Source organism: Chrysochloris asiatica, unplaced genomic scaffold (assembly GCF_000296735.1).
Source record: "Chrysochloris asiatica unplaced genomic scaffold, ChrAsi1.0 scaffold00010, whole genome shotgun sequence".
NCBI lineage: Eukaryota > Metazoa > Chordata > Mammalia > Afrosoricida > Chrysochloridae > Chrysochloris > Chrysochloris asiatica.
In genome coordinates, this window is record NW_006408528.1 from 38,057,629 (window position 1) to 38,082,868 (window position 25,240).

The 25,240-nt window shown below is 43.4% G+C and overlaps 1 protein-coding gene across 1 annotated transcript in view; it reads left to right on the top strand.

The window, feature by feature from the left end:
- Positions 1-20,848, top strand: part of CDHR3 (cadherin-related family member 3) — a 36,725-nt gene extending 15,877 nt beyond the window's left edge. Inside the window, exons 4-8 of the mRNA XM_006834407.1 lie at positions 2,928-3,030; positions 5,146-5,244; positions 14,202-14,383; positions 20,165-20,218; positions 20,801-20,848. Of these exons, the coding sequence (XP_006834470.1) occupies positions 2,928-3,030; positions 5,146-5,244; positions 14,202-14,383; positions 20,165-20,218; positions 20,801-20,848 (486 nt within the window). The remainder of the gene's footprint in view (positions 1-2,927; positions 3,031-5,145; positions 5,245-14,201; positions 14,384-20,164; positions 20,219-20,800) is intronic.
- The last annotated feature ends 4,392 nt before the right edge of the window (positions 20,849-25,240 follow it).

A 25,240-nucleotide genomic window follows, 5' to 3' on the forward strand; every position in this document is an offset into this window, starting at 1 on the left:
TCTTCCAAGACAGATTTGCTTGTTCTTCTGACAGACCATGGTATTTTCAATATTCTTCACCAACACCATAATTCACATGGTGAATTATGTGGTCTTCCTTATTCATTGCCAACTTTCACATGCATATGAGGTGATTGAAAATACCGTGACTTGTGCACCTTAGTCCTCAAACTGTCATCTTTGTTCTTTAGCACTTTAAAGAGCTCTTTTGCAGTAGATTTGCTTAATGTAATATGTCTTTTGATTTCTTGAGCACTGCTTACATGAGCATTGATTGTGGATCCAAGCAAAGTGAAGTCTTTGACAACTTCAGTCTTTCTCCAATTATCATGATGTTATTTATTGGTCAAGTTGTGAAGATTTTCATTTTCTTTACATTGATGCACAATCCATACTGAAGGCTGTAATCTTTTATCTTCATCAGTAAGTATTTCAAGTCCTTTCCACCTCCAGCAAGCAAAGTTATGTCATCTTCATATTTCATGTTGTTAATAAGTCTCCCTCCTATCCTGATGCCACATTCTTCTTCATATAATCCAGCTGCTCAGATTGTTTGCTCAGTATACAGATCAGAAAAGTATGGTGAAAGAATTCAACCCTGGCACACACTTTTCCTGATTTCAAACCATTCAATATCCCCTTGTTCTGTTCTAACAACTGCCTCTTGGTCTATGTACAGGTTCTTCATGAGCACAATGTTCTGTATTCTGGAATCTCCATTCCTTGCAATGTTAACCATAGTTTATTATGATACACAAAGTCAAATACCTTTGTACAGTCAGTAAAGCACAAATAAATGTCTTTCTGGTATTCTCTGCTTTTAACCAAGATCCACCTGACGTTAGCAATTATATCCCTCATTCCACATCCTCTTCTGAATCTAGCTTGAATTTCTGACAGCTCCCTGTTGATATACTGCTGCAACTCTTTTTAAATTTTCTTCAGCAAACTTTTACTTGCATGATAGTAATGATATTGTTTGATAATTTCCACATCTGTTGAGTCGCCTGTCTTTGGAATGGGCACAAAGATGGATTTCTTCCAACTGATTGTCCCAGTAGCAGTCTTCCAAATTTCTTGACATAGATGACTGAGCACCTGAAGTGCTGCATCGGTTGGTTGAAACAGTTCCTTGGTGTTCCATTGATTCCCATAGCCTTGTCTTTTGACATTACCTTCAGTGCAGCTTGGACTTCTTCCTTTGGTACCATTGGTTCTTGATCATATACTACTATCTCCTGAAATGATTGAGTATCGGCCAATTGTTTTTGGTGTCGTGACTGTGTCTTCCTTCCATCTTCGTTTGATGCTTCCTACATCATTAAATATTTTGCCCATAGCATCCTTCAATATATCAAATTAAGGCTTAAATTTTTTCTTCAGTTTTTTTAGCTTGAGAAATGCATGTGTTCTTCCCTTTTGGGTTTTTAGCGCCCAGTCTTTGTACATTTCGTTATAATACTCTACTTTGTCTTTTCGAGCTGCCTTTTCAAAATTTCTGTTCAGCTCTTTTACTTCACCATTTCTTCCAGTCATTTTAGTTCACTACATTCCAAAGTTCCAAAGTCTCTTCTGCCATCCACTTTGGTCTTTTCTTTCCTTCCTATCTTTTTAATGACTTCTTGCTGTCTTCATGTATAATATTCTTGATGTCATCCCACAACTCTCCTGGTTTTCGGTCATTAGTGTCCAGTGCATCTAATCTGCTCTTGAAGTGGTCTCTAAATTCAGGTGAGCTATATTCAAAGTCATATTTTGACTCTCATGAACTTGTTTTATTTTTCTTCAGCTTCAGCCTGAACTTACATATGAGTAATTGATGGTCTGTTCCAAAGTAAGCCCCTAGCCTTGTTTTCACTGGTGATATTGGGCTTTTCCACTGTCTCTTCCCATAGTTGTTGTCAATTTGATTCCTGCGTGTTCCAACTGGTGAGGTCCATGTGTATAGTCATCTTTTATGTTGCTTTAAAAAGGTATTTGCAACGAATAAGTCCTTGGTCTTGCAAAATTCTATCATGCTATCTCCAGTATCATTTCTATCACCAGTACCATGTTTTCCACCTACGTACTTTTCCTGTTTGTTTCAACCTGTTGCACGCCAATCACCCATGATTATCAATATAGCTTGACTGCGTGTTGGATCAATTTCATATTGAAGTTGGTAGAATTCTTCAGTTGTATCATCACTGGCTTTACTGATTGGTAGGTCAATTTGAATAATAGTTGTATTAATTGAGTGTCTTTATAGGAATATTATCCTATCAGAGACAGTATTGTACATCAAGATAGATCTTGAGATTTTTTTCTTTTTTTGGGATGAATATATTCAGTTTGTCATTTGGGTACAAGCATAGTAATCTGTATTATTTCTTGATAAAAAATAGCCAATACCAGTCCAATTCAACTAGAATATCAGTCTATATATTTCATTTCATTTTTACAACTTCCAATTTTCCTACATTAATACATCATTCATTCCATGTTCCAGTTATTACTGGATATTTGCAGGTGTTTCTTCTCATTTTGAATTGCGTTCTATCAGCAAATAAAGGTCCTGAAAGTTTTGCTCTATTTATGTCATTATGATCAACTCTATTTTGAGGAGGCAGGTCTTTCCCAGTTGGATTTTGAGTGCCTTCCCATCTGCGGGGCTCATATTCTAGAACTATATCAGACAATTTTCAACTGCTATTCATAAGATTTTCAGTGGCAAATCATTCAGAAGTGTTCCATCTCTCCTTTGTCCTAGTCTGGAAACTCTGCTGAAATCTGTTCATCATGGGTAACCCCACATCGTGTGAAATTCTGGTGGCATAGCTTCCAGCATCACAGCAACACACAAGCCACACGGTACAACAAAGACAGACGAGTGGTGGGTGTAATAAATAGGATTATTTATTCTGTATAATCTCTCTGTTTTAATCTAGTTGATTGGTGATCTAGATTATGAAAATCCAAGTAATCTGGCATTCGGCAATAAATACTCCATGATAATCCAAGTGCAGGACGTTGCTCCTCCTTACTATAAAAGCAAGTATCATTTTAATTTATTTCATGAGGCATCTTCTGGAATAACAATAATAATAATAGCTGTATTAGATAATATTTGTGTTTCAAAGCAGACATCAATGAAACCAAACACCTGGGAGTCTTCCCAGTCTTCTCCCCTTCTGCCCCTAGCACGTTTAATCAGTCCGTTCTTCTGTTGTTGTTGGTTGTTGTTGTTGTTAAGTACCGTGGAGTCGGTTCCAACTCATAGTGACCCTGCACAGGGTTTCTGAGGCTGTAAATCTTTACGGGAGCAGAAAGCCTCATCTTTCTGCTGCGGAACCGCTGGTAGTTTCTGTTGGTAGGTACTTTCAAATCAGTTCTGAATCATGGCGAACCTGCATAGGGTTTCCGAGGCTTTAAATCTGCGAGATAGTAGAAAGCCTCAAGAATTGCCCACTTTGCCTCTGCCCTGCAGCCCACAGTTACTGATCTTATGCACGCACTTCCTTTGCTTGGCTGAATCACATATGCACCGGATAGCAAATTTTGTAATTGGTTTGATCTGCAAAGTCAGTGGTTCTAGCTCACCAGCTGCCCTTTGAAAACCCTATGCAGGGTTGCTATGAGTTGGAACCTACTCGATGGCACTAACAACAACAGTCTCTTAAGGGTCCCTTTGTCTTGTCCCTCTACAATATATCTTTCCCATTTCTATTAGTGATGTTTTAGGAAATGCAAATGTCATCATATTACTTCCTTACTTAAAGCCCTTGAGTGTCTCCCATAGCTTTCTAGTTCAAGTTCAAACTCTTCTGTTTCACATACAAGGGTGCTAATCATCTGGTCCCTGTTTAATTCTCTAACTTCATCTCCAATCATGCCCCTCTAAACCGACTTCCTCCTGGCTAGGCCAAGCAGCAGTTCTTTTGAGTGAATTGAGCTTTTTTATACATTGATACCTTATCATAGGAGTCCTGGCGTGGCACTGTGGGACAAAGCACTGGACTGCAAGTTCAGTTTGAACCACAAGGGCAGTGGTTCAAACTCACCAACCACTCCTTGGAAACCTTATACAGTGTTGTTATAAGTCAGAACCGACATGACAGCGTTTAACAACAGCCTTATCAATATGCCAAGAATACCCACCCAAACTCACCTCTGCCCCAGTTGCCTAACTTACTATCTTTGTGGAGTTCTGGTGTGGTGCTGCAGGATAATGCACTGGACTACAAGGTCAGTTTGAACTGCAAGGTCCATCAGCGGTTCATATTCATAAGCAGCTTGACGGAAAGCCTACACAGGGTCGCTATGAGGAGTCAGAACCAACTTGACCTCACTTAACAACAACAATAACAAATATCTTTGTAGTCCCTGGATTGTTAAGCACTAGACTACTAGCCAAAGTTTTAGTGATTCAAGGCCACCCAGGCTGGCAATTTGCTTCTGAAAGGTCATATCCTTGAAAACTCTATGGAGGGCAATTCTATTCTGCACACATAGGTTGCCATGAGTTAAAAATGACTTGGCGGCAGCTGGTATAACTGTCTTTGTGAGACTCAGCACGCTCCTCCTCCTGGAAGATGGTCCTCCTTTGGTTTGCATAGTCCTCTGTATATGCGTTTATCAAAGTACACACACCACACCCTAAGCACCTGGAGGGCACAGACCACTGTCTTTTCATCTTGTTAAGTGTCGCCAAGGTGATTCTGACACACAGTGACCCTGTCTAACATTTCAAAGGCTGTAAATCTTTTCTGAAGCAGAAAGCCTCATCTTTCTTCCTTGGAGTGGCTGGTGATGTTGATCTGCTGACCTCCTGGTTCCTAATCCAGTGCTTATCCTACAGAGCCGTACTCCCTTACTCACCTCATTGTTGTTAAGTGCCATTGAATCCGTTGTGACTCATAGTGACCCTGTACAGGGTTTCCGAGAAGTAGCTGATGAGTTTGATCCGCCGACCTTGCAAATGAAGCCAACCTTGTGGTCCACTGCTTATCATACAATGCCACACCAGGACTCCTTATTCACCTTAGATCCCCAGTATGTTGCACAAATCCTGGTACACAGAAGGTGTTTTTGAAATGTTAAAAAGTTAAATGAATGTGTAAGAAAAGATACTGAGAATTAAAATGTTGTTTCTATTTCTGTTATTAGATGACATCTACATTTATATCCTAACAAGCCCAGAAAATGAGTTTCCTCTCATTTTTGATAGGCCATCCTATGTATTCAACGTGTCAGAAGTTAGTTCAGGTAGGTAGCAGATATTCGCAGAGTCCGTATCCAGATGCTTGCTCTGGGAAGGGGATGCTCTGTTTGAGAGGCCCTGTGTGGCGTTTTGTGCAGCAATTCACAGCTGATTAGTGTTTATTGCATCCCTTACTTTTCTTTTAAATTGTTCTCACTGCTGAGGAGCCCTTCAGGTGAAGTCTGGATTTTGAAAACTGTTGATTAAATTGCATTTCTCAGAATCCCCTGATTGCTGCTTTGTCTGTTTGCCTGATTCCTTGAATCTTCCCTATTTATAGTCTAACTTTTCTCTTGGTCTCCACTGTGATTTTTACCCAGCTCACTCAGAGACTGGAAATTGAAAAGACCAAGTTTCTCATTCCCAGGTTCCCTTCATTTAAAAACAAAATGAAGCGTTTTCTCTCTTCTTTCTGAACATTCACCGGATGCCTTCCTTTATGCCCTAACACCTCAATTCTGTCATCTCACATCCATTAAACTCTCGCCCTGCTTCTACTTTTGACTTTAGTTTTTTCCCATTGCTCCCTGTTTGAAAGTAATAACATTAACTCTCTAATATAATCGTAGATTTCTCCATAGCTTTTGTCCCTTTGATTGGTGCTGGTGGTGGTTGTGTGCTGTGGAGTAGGTTCAAACTCATAGTGACTGTGTATAGGGTTTCTGAGGCTATGAATCTTCATGGGAGCAGAAAGCCTCCTCTTTCTCCCTCGAAGCGGCTGGTAGATTCAAACTGCTGACATTGCTGTTAGAAGAACAACTTGCACTACGCTATCAGAGCAACTTGTTTTTTGTTTATGGATTACTTGTTCCACTTTCAAAAGACAATATCCAAACACTCCTTTAAAAATGATCTTTCTTCCATTTTATTCTCTCTCTTTATGATGGTCTTTATTTCTGGACATTGCATTTAGAACAAAAAGGAAGAGGGTCCAAAGAAAGTGTTTTCGTTTCTTATAGCTTAGCCAGTACAGCCATAATAAATAGGATTTTAGGTGCATTCACACATCTTACTACAATTATTTTTGCATTGGGCTGCTAAATGCAAGAGCAGTAGTTTGAATACACCAGTAGCACTTGGGAAAAAGATGAGGCTTTCTGCTCCTGCAAAGATTTACAGCCTCAGAAACCCTATACGGGGCTATTGTGAGTCGGAACCGACTCGATGGCCTACAACAACTTTGGGTCAAATAATTTACTTTTGCTGGGGCTAAATAGTTGATTAAAGGACAGTTGATACCTATGGGAAGCATAATTCATGAGAAAAAACTTTTATAAATAAGCAAGCCAGAACCACAGCAGCTCTACCAAAAAGACTTGTAAAATAAATAAAATAAAACATGAAACAGTATTTAAAAATGCATATTTTACAATCATATGTTGATAAATTCTTATAAATTATTTCTTATTGGTGGTTGTTGGTGGTGGCTATGTGCTGTGGAGTCAATTCCAACTCATATTGACCCTGTGCTGGGTTTCCTAAGCTGATAATCTTTACAGGAGCAGAAAGCCTTATCTTTCTCCCAAGAACAGCTGGTAGTTTCGAACTGTTTACCTTGGGGTTAGCAGCCTGATTCATAACAACTATGCTACCAGAACTCCTTCATTGACTATTAATCATATTTATAAAAGCACTTCATGCACATCAAAAGAAATTTGAAAAATATAGGAGTAGAAAACAGGAAAGAAAAAAATCACTTTAAACATTCTACTGAAAAATGGAGAGTCTGCTCTGGGTTAATGCATCAGACAGCAAAGTCATTTGAACTGCAAGGTCGGTGGTTCAAGCTCACCAGTCACTCCTTGGAAACCCTACACAGGGTCGCTATGGGTTGGAACTGACTCGATGGCACTTAACAACAACAACAACATTGCAAAAAGGTATGCGTAAGAACGTCCTGTGTGGTTTTACTTATGGTAGTGAAATCACTGGCATACTGGGAGTGGAAATCAAGAGGATGAATTGTCTGCAACATTAAGATTTCTTTTAAACTTCTCAATAGTTGCTGCACCTAGGCCAATTGCTCGGACCATAGAACCAGAGACCTAGAGGACCAGGCCTTGGTTTTTGAGGTACTTTTTAAAAAATCTAATGAAATCCAAGATATAAAACCTACAGAGTATGAACAACGCAAAGGCCTCCAAAAGTCATTCCCCATTGACAGTGAGATGGGCTGTGTGCTCCTGTGCCCCGCCCACCAAAGCAATACTGATCTCAGATCTATTCTGTTCCTCCAGCTAGAGCCCGGATTGGACAAGTACGAGCCACTGATAAGGACTTCCCCCAGAGCAGCATCCTGTACTCCATCTCCACTGGAGGGGCCAGCCTCCAGTACCCAAACATATTTTGGGTTAATCCCAAGACAGGAGAACTCCAGCTAGTGACTAAAGTGGACTATGAAACGACCCCTACCTATATTCTCAGGATCCAGGCCACCAACAATGAGGACAGCAGCTCAACTACTGTGAGTGCGGCTGTGTGGTGTGCTCACATGGACTTCTGGCTTCAGGGTGTTTATCTGCAGCCATAAGGAATCTTATAGGGCACAGCCTGCTGCAGTGACAGGAAATGAGTACTGGTGCCAAGGACAGCAGAACTGGACACACAGAGGTGCCCAGGAAGTAAAGATCGACCTCTGCATGTCCACGTTTGGCAGGGAGGAGGGGGCTCAGCGAAGTGCTGAGATTGATGAGCAGATGTTGGACTATCTGCTTAATCCACAAAGGCGCTCTGTAGGACAGATGTCCTCCTGAAGTCCTCCAAATCTCCCTTTGCTTTCCCGGTGGGCTGGCGGTGAGATGCAGAAATGAGGTGATTTCATAGCTCTGTTTTTAACTCCACGAGGAGTTTTGTCACATACGCACATACCTATCCACCTACCCGCCTACTAACCAGGATAGGGTAGATCTTAGAATCGTGTGGCTTTACATAGTGCTATGGGGCTGTTTTTGTTACGTGCCATCAAGTCGACTCAGACTCATAGCGACCCTGTATAGGGTTTCCAAGGTTTGAACCGCTGACCTTGTAGTTCACAGTCTAGTGCTGATCCTACAGCGCCACCTCAGGAGTCCAGTGCTATGAGACAGTGGTGATTTCATGGTAGAATTCTTGCCTTCCTAGCCGGAGGCCTGAGTTCAGTTTCTGGCCAATGTACCCTATGTCCAGCCACCACTTCAGTGTCCGTGAAGACTCATGCTGCTATGATGTTGAACCAGTTTCAGCGGAGCTTCTAGACTAAGACAGACAAGAAAGTCTTGGTGCTCTACTGACAATCAGCAACGAAAACCCAATGGATCACAATGGTTCGATCTGTAACCACCCCTGGAGATGGGCACAGGATGGGGAAGCATTTCATCCCATTGTGCATGGGGTCAGCATGAGTTGGGGACCATCTCTATGGCAGCTAACAAGCACAGAGAGTGCTATACTGCTTCTCAATCTCTGATGTTGAGAATCTTGCTAAATGCAGATTTTGATTGAGAAGGTCTGAGGCTTGAGGTTCTGCATTCTCTAACAAGTTCCCAAGAGGTGCCAGTGTTGCTGGTCCATGGGCACACTTTGAGTAGCAGGGTTTCACAGGTCAGTGCCATCAGCGATTAGGACTCACTGAGGGTAATGGGATGGCCACACAGGCAGAACGATTTCTTGCTCTTTCCCATTAGTAACATGGAAAAACATGAAGGCAAAATGAACTCTTAGCAGGCAGCCCTGGGTGATGAAGAGAATGACGGGGTCAGAGTCAGTAGATGGGGTTCTTTCTCAACTTTGATCCCAATTTTCTCAGGGGCCTGTGCAATGTTTATCTCCATGTTCCAATTTCTCTGTCTCTCAAACAGATATTCAGCTAGTAACCCAAGGCCTGAGGAGTCCAGCTCCTCTGATGACTTGCTTTGAATGAATGGGCTGTTATTTTTCATGATGGGTGAAGCTTGCCATTGGTAGCTGAGGGAAGGATGCATTACATTGGAGATCATTGTGATACTTGTTAGGTTGGGGGTTTTCTTTTTGGAAAAAAAAAATGAATGGACTTCACTTTGGGAGCTAACTAAAGTGAACATTTCAATTTATTCATGGGCTCAGAAATAGCTGAAATCCCCAAATATCAAACGTAGAGTGAATATGACTCAAAATTCATAAGCTTTAAAAAGAGTGATGAACTAAATGATCACATAAGTCCCTTTCGGGACTGACAGTCTGTGATTCTGTGCTGGCAGCCATCCCAGTCCATCCTCCAACTCGCCAGGCAAAAGAGAGAGCTGTGAGAGAGAAGGCTGGGCCCTGCCTGCGGCTGGTGAGACCCACTGGCACAGCCAATAGCCATGGTTACAGACAAAACCCTGCCTCAGCCAGACAGACTGATTCTATCTAGATGGCTGCATATGAGAATCATCTGGGGGGCATAATATAAAAACAAAGCCTGGGCCCACTTCTAGAGAGTCGAATGCATGGTGCCTGGAATGTGGCCCAGTAATGTGGCTCTACATTGAGAATCATCACACTCTATTCCAAAGTTAAAGTCTGAACTCTCAATTCACAGTGGACTGTGAGCAAGAAAGTCTAGTGGATCACTGTAAATCCACTAGATTAATAAGCATCACTGGAGAAACAGCTCAGCATTATTTAAGGCTGAGCCAATGTATCTCTGTGAGCATGTGAGGAGGTATGAGAAAGTATTTATATTTATGCATACACACACACAGAGTGTAGACATGAACAGCATAGGATCTGGAATAGACCAGAGTTCAAATCTGAACTCTGCCATTTACTTACCAGCAGTATGGTTTTAGGTCAGTTACCTAACTTCTCTAAGTCTCAGGTTCCTTATATGTAAATGGGAATAATCATATTATCTTATTTCATCTGAAGTGAACTAATTCATGGAAAAGCACTTCGTCTGGTGCTGGGCACATAGTAAGGCCTTGATAAGCATTAACAACAATGTGGTGTGGCACTTTGGGATAAGCATTGGACTGCTAACTGCAAGGTTGGTAGTTCAAATCCACCAGCTGCTCTAGGAAATCGTATACAGGGTCGCTATGAATCAGAACCGACTAGACGGCACACAGCAACAGCAATTAAGAATGACCACCTTCTTGTTACTCTAGGTTACTGTGAACATCCATGAAGAAAATGATGAAAACCCAATATGTACCCCCAAATCTTCTTTTCTGGCCATCCCAGTGGATCTGAAAGTTGGAACAAATATTCAGAACTTCAAGCTGATGTGTACTGATCGTGATTCCAGCCCCAGATCTTTACGTTATTCCATTGGCCAAGGTACAGTACTTGGCTTCCAGCATTGGGCCTCTTCTTGAGGACTTCTGGGAGCTGTTGAGCAAATGCAGGGGGGAGCTAGTGGGGAGGTATCTTGAATGAGGAAAGCAGATATGAAGAGTCGAATGATGCTTGTATCCCTTGTCCTCCTCTTTGGCGTCCTCCTGTCCTCATCTAACTCTTCCCAGAACCCCCTACAGGACTGCCCAAAGGCCCAAGGAAGGTTGAATCCCATCCATGTGACCCCTCCCCCCCAAATATCCAGACTAGTTAAAAAAATTCATAAATCATACAAAGTAATTTTTTTTTAATTTAGTTCGGTTCTTCTACCACCTCTTTCCTGAAAGCATATAATGGGGGCAGAGAATCCCAGTTCTCTCTCTGGGTAATAATAGATTAAATAGATGAACTGCATTTTGAAACGTGTCCTCAGGAATTCTCTTCTGCTCCATTCATTTTCTCTCTTTAAAAATATACCATTGTCGGAGGTGGGGGTGGGGTGCAGGGAGATCACCCCTCAATGGAAATTAGACCAAAATAGCTCATTTTGAAGTGCTAGGGCCAGAGATTCCAACCCAAACAAGCAGAGCAATTCCACGTGAAAGAGTAAAATCCATCTTGGCTGCCTGCTGCACCCTGGCAGAGCAGAAACTCAAGCAGAAGGAAGCCTCTCGAGCCGAGCCGACTGTGTCACAAAACCCAGGGGCAGACACCGCCTTGAGACTGCAGTTGCTGAAAATGGAAAGAATCCACACTGAGAACCCCAAAGCCTTTATGGTGCACTTCGCTGCTAAGGGAGTGAAAATTGCATCATCCCTTGCTCCATTTACTGGTTTTCAGTCAGTAATGAGTCTGGAGCCACCGGAGAAATGAGCAAGTGCGAGCTCGGGCTGGCAGCCTCTGCCCCAGGCTTCTTGAGCTGTGAGCCCTGAGCCCCAAGCCCCAATAGAACTCTCTGTGTGTGTATGTGTGTGTGTGTGTGGGGGCGGGGGTGCTTCAGGAGAACTGGGACCAAGATCCCTGAAAAGCCAGAAGGTACATACCTTCCTTTGTGGGTCTCCGGGGGTATCAGCAATCAGTGTGACCAGACAGGCTCCATGAATGCATGGTGTAAATTTGGTCTATAGCTAGAAATGTGGCCCTGCCTCCTTCCTGTGGTCCACTCTTTGGTCTGAGTGTGAGTGACACATGTGGTTACTGAAACTAATGTTATATGCGAAGGATTGGTTCATTAGCAGGGACTGCACCAGGATGATTAAGTCTCTACCTGATGATCAGCAAGATGGTGGCCAATTCTACTAGGACAGATGTTATCTGTATTTAGTCTCATCTTTGTGTCAGCCACACAAGTGTGAGCAGGAATTCCTTTGTATAAATGAAATATTTGATGCAGTTAAAGTCTATAAATATCACTAACCCAGCCCTGGTGCATTCCAAAACACAGTATACACTTCGATGCTGTTGTTAAGTGTCGTGGAGTCAGTTCCGACTCACAGAGACCCTGTATAGGGTTTCCTGGAGTGGCTGGTGGGTTTGAACTGCAGACCTTGCAGTTAGCAGTCCAGTGCTTATCCCACAATGCCACACTTGTACATTTGAGGATAAGCCTGAATATACTTTTCTTCCAATCCTTTAGTCTTCTTTTTCTAACTCTTACTTCCTTTTCCCTACAACCTTGTATCAAATTTCATCTAGGCAACATCAACAATCATTTCACCTTCTCACCCAGTGCTGGGTCCAACGTCTCACACTTGTTGCTTGCATCTCACTTTGATTATGATGGTGGCCTTGATAAGATCTGGGACTACAAACTACTTGTCTACATAACTGATGACAACTTGCTGTCTGGAAGGAAGAAGGCCGAGGCTCTTGTTGAAACAGGGACAGTAACACTGAGTATTAAAGTTATTCCTCACCCAACCACGATCATCACCACAACTCCCAGGGTAAGACTTCATTCTGGAATCACCAACCACATTCCTTTGTGATTGACACTGATTACTTTGACCGAAGGAAAATGTGGGATACACCAAAATGTCAGTGGTATTAGGATGGCAGCCATTAGGGCTGGATCAGAGTAGTCAGTGAATGGCAGATATGACCTCATAGGACCATTCACAGTTCTATTCTGGTCATGGCCTGTGAGATCAGGTATTGACCACCTATGGCGCTTCTGACACAGGAGCCGGTTTTCATGGGCATGTGGCCAGCCGCCATCTTCACAACCCCATCTCTGCTTGGTCTTAAGAGCCATTGCAAGTCAATTTCCATGAACACAGAGAGTTTCCAGGTGGTCTCTATCTCCTTTGAAGTATCACTATGGGCCATTTTGTTTCCTACTCCCCATTTTCATGATTAAAAAAAAAAAAAATCAATCCACAAATATTAATGTAATGGTTATAATGTGAACAAGTCAAAAATGATTCGTGCTCTTGTGCTTTGGATGTGTGTCCATGTTCTCAGAGTGGGGTCCATGGAACAACAGCAGCACCTGGGAATTCGTTAGAAATGTGAATTCTCAAGCCTCCCAGCTTATTAAATTTATACTTCACCCAACCATGATCATCATCATGACCACCAGGGAAGCACATTAGAACGCAACCTCATCCCCAAAATGGCTGGATCAGAAACTCTGGCACGGGGACCCAGCAATCTGTGTTTTAATAAGTTCTCCAGGGAGTTCTGATGTGTGCTGAAGGTTGAGAGCCACTAGTCTGGAGGGGTAGACAGGTAACAAACAAGTAAACAAATTAATAAAATACTTCTAGATTGTGGTAAGTGCTAGAAAGGAAGTAGCAGGTACATAACAGAATCAAAGTTAAGGAAGGAGGAGTTTGGGACTTTGCCAATAGGATCACCTCAGCGTCTTGGAGGGACTGGCTGATATTTATGCTGCCTTTTTTGTTCCCTAAGCTTGTAAAAGCTGCACCTTTGGTCAGCAGCCCTACACTTGCAACATGCCAGAGGAAGCTAATCAGAACTTAGAAAATCATCTATGAAAGGTGGCCAACTTCTGCTTCTCAGAGTCTTCTCGAGAGCTAATTAATGCTTACCTCCCCTGCGCTTGCATCAATATTATCCCAATGAATGGAGGTATATATATGGTAACCTTAAAGACTTTTAGTTACAGCAGAAGCCAGTAGGATCCCCTGAGTAAGGGGCTTAAAGCATGCCCCAGTTATGACAACTCCAATCCTGAAATCTCCGTAACTTGTTTATCTGTATTCCATTCTAGGAAGCAGATGCTGAACTTGAAGTTTTACTGTGATACCAACCCACTCCTCTGGCAGTGGCAGCTTGTAGTTGAATGAACACTGAAAAACCTACAAGTTGTACAAAAAAAAACAAAAAACCTTTCATGGCTCATGCCTTCCCAGTAAGAGACAATTGCTACATTAGTCCCTGGGTTACACCATTATTTGGCAGAAAAAAAGCCAATAGCATTTTTAGTGTTTAGGAAGGGGAAGAAAGAGAATGAGATTAGGGTTGGAGGTGCTTTTCAGGTCCCTAAATTGTCTGAATTTTGATGTAATGGATGTCTGGAAAGACAGTTGGTCAGGTGATGGGTTGAAGCAGCAAAAATTATGAGCACACGGATATCTGCCATCTAGAGCAAGAACAAAGTAGACACCCATCACAGGGAAGTACTAACATGCTCCATTCACCCTCCCCCTTTCTGTTGTTCAAGCCCCGGATCACCTACCTAATCCAGAGGAAAAATGTGTATTCTCCATCTGCGTGGTATGTGCCTTTTGTCATCACCTTGGGCTCCATGTTGCTTCTGGGTTTCCTGGTGTCCTTGATCATCATGTTGGTCAAAGCCATCCACAGATACTGCACCTGCAAGCCCAGGAAGGCCAAGAAATCTCTGTAAGTCACCAGTGCTCTGAGTCCTTTTCACCACTTCTTTCAGTACAGTTTCCAGTGATGTCAAGATTCTTCTACAAGGTAGGATGCCTGGGATGAATGAAAGAAAAGGAAATAAGAAGGTATCTCAGCTTTCCTTAGCCTTGGTGTCCCATCTCATCACCAGTCTTTTGGCTTTTCCTGGCAGCCTACTCTATCTGGATGGAGCTTCAGCCCTTGAGGGGCCTTGCCCTGGATAAATGTTCTGCATAGCCCTGTTATGAGCAGTGATAGAACATGGCATGCCCTTTTACGTAGGGTTTTTTAAAGACAGAAGGAATCAAAGGAAACACAGAAAAGAGAATTTAGCTTTTGATTCCAATGACTCAGTGGGATCCTTGTGTGACTAAATAATCATGTGGTTATGCACACGGCCACAATGTCTCACTCCTGAAGGGCTGTAAACAGGTGTGTTTTCTCTGCCTCCTACTCTCACCTGCTCACTAATCTGCCTGTTACTGTGACCGTCTGTGGAGTGTCTTTTATGGCTAAAGTGAGGTACTAGAGTGAAGTGGAGAGAGCGCTATATTGTTACAAACTGCCCGCAGAACCAGCTCTCTAGATTCTCAGCAACTCTTACAGCTAGACTATGATGGCTATGAACCTGCCTTCAAGTCCAGGTTCTGCCACCTTCTAGGAATATGGCTTTGGACAGTGACAACCTCTGTGGACCTTCATTTCCTTATATATAAACGACAGCTCTAAATGAGCAAACTGCACGTAAAGGTCTTAGCATTCTTTCTAGTATAGATCCACCTAGGAGTCCTGGTGGTGCAGTAGGAGAAGCACTGGAATGCTCACAGCAAGGTCAGCAGTTCAAACCCACCAGCCGCTCTCCGGAAACCTTAAACAAGGTTTCTATGAGTCAGATGACTATTGTCATCCAGTCAATTCCAACGCATGCGTGCCAGAGTACAACTGTCCTCCATATGGTTTCCAGTGCTCATTTTTCAGAAGTAGATCACCAGGCCTTTTATCTAAGGGTGGAATTGAACCTCCAACCACTTACACCACTCCAAGATTCTTCCTGATATATGTGTGTGTGTTGTTTTTGTTGTTAATACCATTCGGTTGGTTTTGACTATAGCAACCCTGTTTAGGGTTTGAGCCACCAACCTTGTGGTTACTAGTCTAGTGCTTATCCTACTGTGCCACACCAGGACCCTTTGTTGTTGTTGTTAAGTTCCGTGAGGTCTATTCTGACTCATAGAAACCCTGTGCAGGGTTTCCAAGGAGCAGCTGATGGGTTTGAACCACCTACCTTGTGGTTCAAAGTCCAGTGCCTATCGTACAGTGCCACCCCAGGAGGCCCACCAGGACTTACTACATGACAGCCATTATTGGCATTGTTGTGTTACATTATTCCTCATAGTTGAGTCCTAGCAGGCTAATGATTCTGGATTCCAAGCCTGGTACTCTGCCCAAGTATCTCTCAGTGTTAGAACCACTGAGTTTCATGGTTCCTCAGTGGGAAAGAGAATGGGGGATAAGACTCATACACCTTTTAAAGGTATTTTGAAGATTAACTAGTACTGTCAAATAATTTAAAATCTATGGATGAAAGACTCAGTATAAAATCATAAGGCTATAGAGATGTGCATTGTATTTTGCCATATTTATTGGGGAAGTTGTTGCTATTGGCAACCTTGACTTCAAGGTAGGAAATCCTTGAGCAGCTGCTGAAATTAAAAAAAAAAAAAAGACATTTTTGTTTGGGCTCTATTTGTGAATTGATTTGGGAAAAAAAAGAAAATTGTCTCCAAAAGAGTGACGCTTAAGTTTGTAAGGATGCTGGTGCTCTATAATTGCTGGTGCTCTATAATTGCTGGTGCTCTATAATGGAATTTGGGCGAAAGTAATCCAATAGACACTGGAACTCCCATGCAATTTATGGCTAAGTGTTAAATATGCACCTTGAACCTGGTTGTTTTTTACTTAGTTTCTAAATATTAATTGTTTCCAATATGGTTAGCTTAAGAGAAACTAGTGATAAAATCAGGCTCAGGTCTGGCCTCTCTAGATATTAGTTGTTCCATGTGGCAGCAAACATTTGTCAAGTAGAAAAGAAAAGTTAGAGTTATAACCCAAGGTTATCCTGGGAAGGACTAGAGATCAAGGTCAGCTCCTCCTGTTGCAGGAAGCCAAGGTTTACCTGCCAGTCCCTGAACCTCCTTCTGTGAGTCAGGTGCTCTTCTTGCTGGCTGCTGGAGAGAGAGAAAGAATAGGAAGAATTTTCCAGGGCAGTCTGGTTGAGGTGGTCTTGCCCTCACTGTGTAGTATAAAACAGTTAAGGCACTCACTTGGCTGGTAACTGGAGGGTTGGACATTCCAGACTAGCCAGAAGTACCTTGTAAGAAAGGCCTTGTGAGCTTCTGAGAACACAATCATTGAGAACCTCATGGAGCAAGTTCTACTTGGACATACATGGAGTCTGCATAGCTTGGAAGTGACTCAATGACAACTGATTTTGACCTCATTCTGGAAAATATATCCCCTGAAGTTCAATAAAGCAATTGGTTTCAAACTCAGCAAACCCCCAGAATGTTCTGGTCTGAAGTAAATTGTGATGGAATTGCTCTATTGAGAACAGGGTTTTGTACTCAGTGCCTACCTGTCCAATCTTCTTTGTGACCCTCACGGCTGATCTCTCTGCCAGTCAATCCCTTGGAGTTTAAGGAGCCCAGCTGCTCAAAGGGCCCAATGTTGGTATGTGAGTAACACAGCAGTGGATACTCTCTGGTTAATGAATGTTTCTTTCTCTCTCTTTTTTCCCCACAGGGTGAAGAAAGAAGGTATGTATAGTGCCTGTTGTCTCTGTTTTTCTGCTAGGTCTGTTGTACTATATTAATGGGCTCCAGCTGGGCAGAGAATCAGAGCATAATCTTGGTGGGTTGTCAGTGAGTGTAAGGGAGCAGAGGTCAGATAAAAGTGGGGAAAGGGAAAGATGAAGTGCTTGTACCATTGGCCCACTCAGACCTCTCCTTTGGCCCCACCATTCTCCAGTCCTTTTGACTGTAGTATCTAGAGGCCTCCCAGAGTAGGTCAGGAACCATTCTCCATGTGCCAAACACCAGGCCCAAAAATATCCACTACCGTCACATCGATTCCAATCTATAGCGAATCTAGAAGACTCCTGGTATGGTGCTGTAAGATCAACACTGGACTTTGAGCCACAAGGTTGATGGTTCAAACCCACCAGCTGCTCTTCGGAAACCCTAAACAGGGTCACTGTGAGTCAGAACCGACTCGACAACACTTAAAAGCAACAGTATAAGATATAGTAGAACAGCCCCCATGGGATTTCCAAGGCTGTAAATCTTTATGGGAACACACTCCCATATCTGTCTCTGCTGGAGCAACTGGGGGATTCAATCTGCCAACCTTTTGGTTAGCAGCCAAGTGCTTAACTACTGCACCACCAAGGCCTCCTGTGAACAAGTGGGCTTCAAAAAGTTTGTAGAAACATGGAATTGAAAGATAATAGTGTTATTCCACAAACTTTTTAAAGCTCTTGCTTATGTGAATAAATATACACATGGGTGGGCTTTTAAAAATTCATGGAAAAATGGAATGAAAAGATCATGGAATTCTCCCATAAACCTTTTGAAGTCCTTCAAAGTGTATGGGTGTGTGTATACATATATATTTTTTTCCTTTCTGATGACAAGCTGTCAACAATCATGCCTATAGACAGAAACATTATTTGCTGTGTCTGCAAGACTGAGTTCAAAGCCTATTTAGGGGAAGTGCCATGGTGAGGGTAGAATTTTAAGGTCAATTGAATGTCCAGGAAGCTTGACTTCTGCCTGTCCTATTTCCTGCAGAAAGGAAGCCCCCGACTAAGAGAGCTGCCGTAATGGTGAGTGTGGTTGGCGCCAAGGCCCTGGCTCAGGGGCTGGGTGGCAAGAGGTGCAGTCCCCTACCCAGGCCTTGCCACAGCTTCAGGCAGTGTTTCTCATTCAGGGCAAGGCTTGTGCTTGGCCACTGGAACAGATTGCTGTGTGACGAGCCCCTGATAGAATTTGTTCCCTCCACTGAACATGTCTGCTGATATATTTGCAAAAGAAGTGGATTTCATAAATATTGAAGAGTGGTGTTTATTATCTACCCCAGCCCTCCAGGAGTATGAGTCAGGGGAGTGGAACTTAAAGACCAGAACCGGCGCTTCAGCCTTCAGTGGGATTTATTTTTTCTTCACTCTTCCACAACCTTATGGGGAAATGATAGCGAAAGGCTGAGGCTGGGCTTGGCTCTGCTCACTTAGGCAGATGACCTTGAGGAATCCCTGGCCTCCTTGAGCTTGAGCTTCCTCCTCTGTGGAATGGGAGTGGGAACATCTGCCCTAAGGTAACAAACCCAAACCAGACCCACTACCTTTGAGCTGATTCCTACTCATCACGAGTGATCCTATAGGACAAAGGAATACTATTCCTTAGGCTTTCTGAGACTGTAAATCTTTATAGGAAGCCATGAAGTAGCTGATGTGTTTGAACCGCTTACCTTGGGGTTAGCCACCCAGTGCCTGGCCCAATGCATCACCAGGCCTCTTTTTGAGGTAACAGGTGGGGAAATGTTTTGAAACCATCAAGTGTTACACAACACAAACTGCTACAGGACAGCTGGAGTGTTACCTCTGCACCCCACCCCATGTTTTGTTTTGTTTTTTTCTTTTGCTCAACTTGATCACCACTGAGAAGGGACAGGACTGAAGGCGAGTCCTTCAGCTTTTTCCCAGCACTTAAAGTAAGACTTTGCTGTCATCTGCCACCTGTGAGTTCAGCAGATGAAAAGCCCAATGAGGGGCTGGCCCATCCAGTACGCGGGAAGATTTGCTTCTGACCCTTCACATAAGTGCTCCAGGTCAGTCTGCAAACAGGAGAAAGAGTGCTGAGTCTTACTAAGTCAAATGGCCTTGGTGACACCATTCAGAGGTCACCTTATCAGTCTGTTAAATAATGAAATCCCATGACCATGTAAAATGGGGTGCTATTTAGCTGGTCACAAGGATAAAACCCAAATAATGCTCTGAGAGAGTGAGTAGGTGTTTATTCATGTGGTGAAAGTCAGAATTGAAAGGCCCCATGGAGCCTCAAACACCTTCCTCATCAGCACACTAAACAACCCGACCTTGGCAACACAAGAAGAAGGGGTCATTTCCCTGGAAACGGGACACGTTAGTTCGTCAGAAACTTGGTCCTAGAGAGTGGTACAGCTATGGAGCTTAGGTAAGAAAGGTTAGACACAGAGGCTCCACTGCACTGGCCTAGGCCAGGGGAGATAGCAGGAAAGGACAGAGGTGCCAGGGCCCGGAGGTGGAAGCACGTGGTGCTCAACTGTGCCTACTGTGCAAGGCAGCCTAACACTGACTCAACTTAGGTAGAATGACCCTTAGCATTCTATTCTTCCGCTGTCCAATTCAGATATCATTCTCCAGGATGCTTTCCCACCTCCACGTCTGCTTAGCTGTCCCCTCAAAGCACCCTGGAGTGCCCTATTGTAGCCTTAGCACTGCATTGTAGCACCTGTTTGTCAGCGGAGGCTCCCACTTGATTGCAAGCTTTGTGTGGGTGGTACTCATGCCTACCTTATGCACCGTATCCCAACCCTCTTGCCCAAAGCTTGTTGAATAAATAAATGTCAAGAGGCTTTGAGAAAGAAATTTGGCCTGTGAGGGGAAGCAGTGCTGCCTGAGGGGAAGAATGTAGTAGGCCTACGTTTAATGCTGTCTTTTTTTTTTCTCTTTAGGAAACAATCCAGATGAATTCAGTCTTTGATGGAGAAGCCGTAGACCCAGGTAAGGTAATGAAGCCAAAGTGCTACCCATTAGGAAGTGGTCTTTGCTGTTCATTTTCTAGGATGGTAGGGTCACAGAGGACCCTATCCAACTAACTGCTCTTAACTCAGTTTGTTAGTCAGCTTGGCTATATTGCATACACAGTGCTGGCAGCCACTTGGGCTGGATGGGAGGGCACCAATGGGGGGGTCACCTGAAATTCACCATCTTCCAGGGAAATGTGGGGAACTTAGAGGCTGTTATCTTGGCTTCGTGTCTTTGAGAGAAAAGTAAAAGAAGAAAGAAATGGGCCAACTGGACTAATGGGAACAAACATCCCAAGTTGAAATAGGAGGGGAGGCCTGCTATACACACAGCTGAGCTGTGGATGTTCAAAAACATGAGCATGTGTGAGGCTTCAGTGGGTTTCCACTTACCTCCCTTGCTAAATCATGAACAAATTTAGGGAGCTGGGAACACAAGAACCTGCGTTTTTTCTCCCCTGCTCACTGGAGTACCCAAGGCCACCTCTGAATGGTTCTAACACCACCCTATTGGTAGTGAGAGATATGGAGCAATAGCAAACTTGGCTTCTTTTATTCCCCCAGATCTCGGCCAAGAGTTTCGTCTTGGTCGGCAAGATGAACATAAGGTGAAGCTGGCTTCTGAGAGTTCCCATCACCCTTATGAAATCAGCTCCAAATTTAGCTCCTTTACACACATCCCTCTGCTTACAAAGGCTCAATTATAGATGTGAATAAAGGGAAGGAAACCAAATTCAGGAGGCAAGTGTGCTGGCTTCCTGCCACCCTCATATACAAAACGCTCCGGTCCTCCTCTGAAGGATGGCTCCTCTCCAGCGAGGCTTCTACTGCTGCTGCTGCTGCTGGAATTAAATTTCCCTCTATTATTAGGTACTTGTTACCATAATGTGCCCACATTAGCATAAGTGCTGGTGGGATCCACAGAGGAGAGGCCACTTGGGCTGGATAGGAGGGCACCAACAAGGGATCACCTGAAACTCACCATCTTCCAGGGAAATGTGGGGAACTGAGAGGCTGTTATTCTGGCTTCGTGTCTTTGTGAGAAAAGTAAAAGCAGAAAGAAATGGGCCAACTGGACTAATGTGAATAAACACACCAATTAGTGCCTGTTGGCTCCTACACAATAAAATGGCTCATCTCAAGTTGGGCCAGATTTGTGTGCCTGTGTCAACAAAACTCTGCTAACTCCACGTAAATAAAAACCAAGGTCTCTTTCTCCTTGCCTGGTGAGTTCCTTTTAAGAGCAGGGATTCAGGGGGCTTTTAAAACAAACAAAATAAATCAGAAAGTAGCTGGCCACCCTGTTAGAAACTGAGTCTAATTTATTCTAAGTGCACATGAATTTCAAGATTTAAATCTCCTTCCCATCTCCCTGCAGCAGAGATGGTCATGGGATTCTCCAAAACCTTCCTACCCAGAGAGGCGCGCTGTTTGCTGGTTGCTTTGCCTCAGTCGTCTTGTTTATGGAAAGGGCAGGCTGGTAAAGATTGTGCTGTTCACTAGCCTGCTTCATTTTTGCCTGGGAGAGGGAGTAGAGCAGGGCAGAGACGGGAGGGGGAGTATCACTAAATTGCCTGGTTTATGGTTGTGGGCTTTATTTTATTTTATTTTTTTCCCTAGTTACTGGGGAAATATATGAATTCAACTCAAAAACTGGAGCCAGGAAGTGGAAAGATCCATTGGTCCTAAGGTCAAAGTGGAAAGAATCCAACCTCCATGGAACTGCTCCATACAAAGTCACTGCTGGTGAGGTGACGGGGCCACTGAGAAGCACCAACAAGAAAGGAGATGGACTAAGTGGCAAAGGCCAGGGTGAGGATGCAGGTGTGGGTCCCAGAAAGGAGGATGGTAAGCCTGGCACCCCTCAGAACAGAAACCCAACCCTTACAAACATGGCTCCTCCTAAACTGTACCCAGGGAAGTAAATCGTGGATGGTGGCCTGGCCCACAGCACAGACAGAGGACGGGCCTTGACTATGAGGGTACGGGGTAGGTGTGAAAGTGTGCGCTGGGGGAACTCAGCTATTCTAAGTTCCAAGTGGGATATTTGATTACCCTTAAAGTGTGGTCACACGGCTGCCTGTTCCTGAGATGGCATGGTAGGAATTCCTCTCAGATCTCAGGACTAGCTGACTTTTGGATGCAGCATTGTGATGCTTTTCTGCACTGACTGCTAGGAAGCTCCATTCAGCTGACTTCCTGACATAAACACTGAGGCCTGTCCTCACTGCAGGTTTGGGAATGGTATCACCCAGATTTCTTCACTTGTACGTTCAATTCACCAACCTAAAACTGCTACCTTTTGTAAGTCAGTTCGAATCTTTTTTCAGAAGTAGCAAAGCAGTAAAAAAAAAGGATGAATAAATAATGATTTGTACATCTGGGAAGGAAAAATCCTAATAGATACTTTCTTTTTATTCTTTTTTATTGAGGTATAATTTATACTCAATAAAGTACACAGATCTAAGGTCTTCAGCTCAACAATACATACACTCCCCTCCAGAGGCATCCACTATTCTGATCTTTTTCATCATTGATTAGTTTTGCCTGTTTTGAATTTCATATAAATAGAATCTTACCGGATGTACTTTTGTGCCTGGCTTCTCTCATTCAGCATTACGTCTGTGAGACTCATGCATGGCATGTATAGCAGGAGTCCAGTCTTCTTCATTGTAATGTCTTCTTCCAAAGTATGAATGTACCATAATGGTGCTGTAGGATAAGCACTGGACTGCTAGCCACAAGGTTGGCAGTTCAAACCCACTAGTCACTCCTTAGAAACCCTATAAAAGCTCTTAACAACTGCAATCTATTCTGCATTTGGGTTATGAAGCCCTAGTGGTGCAATGGTTAAGCACTAGGCTGCTTATCAAAAGGTTGGTGATTCAAATTTCCTCAGCCATTCTGTGACAGAAAGATGTGGCAAACTGCTCCTACAGAAATGTTGTTGTTGTGGTTGTGGTTGTTGGGTGTTGTTGGGTCTGTTTTGACTCCTCATGACCCCATGTAATAGGATACTGCCCTATTGGGTATTCTTGGTAGTCATCTTTACAGATTCAGAAGCAGATCACTAGGTCATACCCTCACACAGTGACTAGGTTGGTTCAAACAGACCACCTTTTGGTTTGCAGCTGTCTTAGGCTGGATTCTATGTGTTGTTAAGTGCTGTCAAGTCAATTCTGACTCAGAGAGACCCTTGGTAGGGCTTTAGGGTTTCTAAGAAGCAGCTGGTGGGTTTGAACCACTGACCTGGTGGTTAGCAGTCTAGTGCTTAGCTACAATGCCACTACATACATATATATGTCTATATATCTATATCTAATCTATCTATCTATCTATCTATCTATCTATGAAGTCCACCACTCATATGTCAATGTATCATACTGTGGTGGCTTGTATGTATGTTGTTACGATGCTAGAAACGACATCACTGGTTTTTGAAAGGTAAGCAGGGTCACTCCTGGTGAATAGGTTTTAGTGGAGCTTCCAGACTAGACTAGGAATAAGGAGATATGGATTACTTCTAAGTGCTGAGCCACTGAAAGCATGATGAATAGCAGTGGAACATCGTCAGTGTGGTATCAGAAGATGAAGACATTCAATTATAACAACGATTGTGAGGATGGTGCGGAACCAGGTGGTGTTTTGTTCTATTATACGTAGGGTTGCTATGAGTTGGAACGAACTCGATGGCACCTAACAACAACAATATACAGAATCCTTGTGTATGCGCATATGTGGGGAACATGGTGACTCTGTAGGATAAACACTGGACTGAGAACTACAAGGTTGGTGGTTTGAGCCCACCAGCTGCACTTGGAAGAAACAGGAGGTTTTCTATGCCCACAAAGATTTATAACCTTGGAAACCCTGTATAGGGTTGCTATGAGTTGGAACTGACTCAATGGCACTTACTTAACAGCAACAACATTTGCTACTGCACTCCCCACATGCATCCACACACACATACACAGAGGTTTATCTCCAGGAAATGGCTCTCACAATTGTAGAGGCAGGCAAGTTCCAAGTCCGTGGGTCAGATCACCTGGAGGCTTCTCCTGACTCCCGTAGCTGCAGGAACTGAAGAACCCAAGGTTGGGCTGCAGAGGTGAATGGATCCAAGGTCAGCAGGTAAAATGGCAGACTACTGGCATGTCCCAACATCAGCAGGCAATACTGCAGTCCACTGGTTCAAGTCCAAAGAACCTGAGGTCAGATGAAGAGCTAGATTCAGGATCTAGAGCTAGCAGAAAGCAAGCAAGCTGTTTCCCAAGTGTCAATATATTGGAAGCAGGTCACATCCCCACATAAACTTCCTTTGAATTGATTGGCGGCTCATACCAGGTCTCATCATGGAGCTGATTTCATTATATTAGATCTCACCATGCGGGATTCCAACATTTTAACTGCCAAACCACTGAGAATCCTGGTCCTGCCGAGTTGATCCAAAATCTAAATTATCATAGCAGCCTAAATAAGTACTTAACCATTGTGCCATCAGAGGGGCTCCCCCCCATAAAGATTACAGCATAGAAAACTCTATGGGGTAGTTCTACTTTGATACATGGGGCCACTCTGAGTTAAAACTTGACCCAATGTCACTTAACAACACACTTAAGTTGTTTCAAGTTTCTTATGAATTATACCTTATGTAATTTTGCACTCATATTTTGGTAAACATAAACTCTCATTTCTTCTGAACCTATACCAAGGAGTAGAATTGCTTAAGACTTCCTAAGTGGTGGGTCAGTTCACACTTTCACCAGCAATGATGAGAGTTCCAATTGTTCTCAATCTTTGCCAATGCTTGGCTTGTCTGTCCTTTTAGCCATTCTAGTGAGGGACATTGCCCTTTTCATGAAAGCTAAAATAACATCAACTTTTCAACTCCCCTGCTCTACCCCTATCCCTACTTCCTGTGAGTAGCGGAATCACAGGACCTGAGTGGAGACCCAGAACTTCCACCTGCTGGTGTGAGCAGTGAATAGAAAATAAACACAGCAA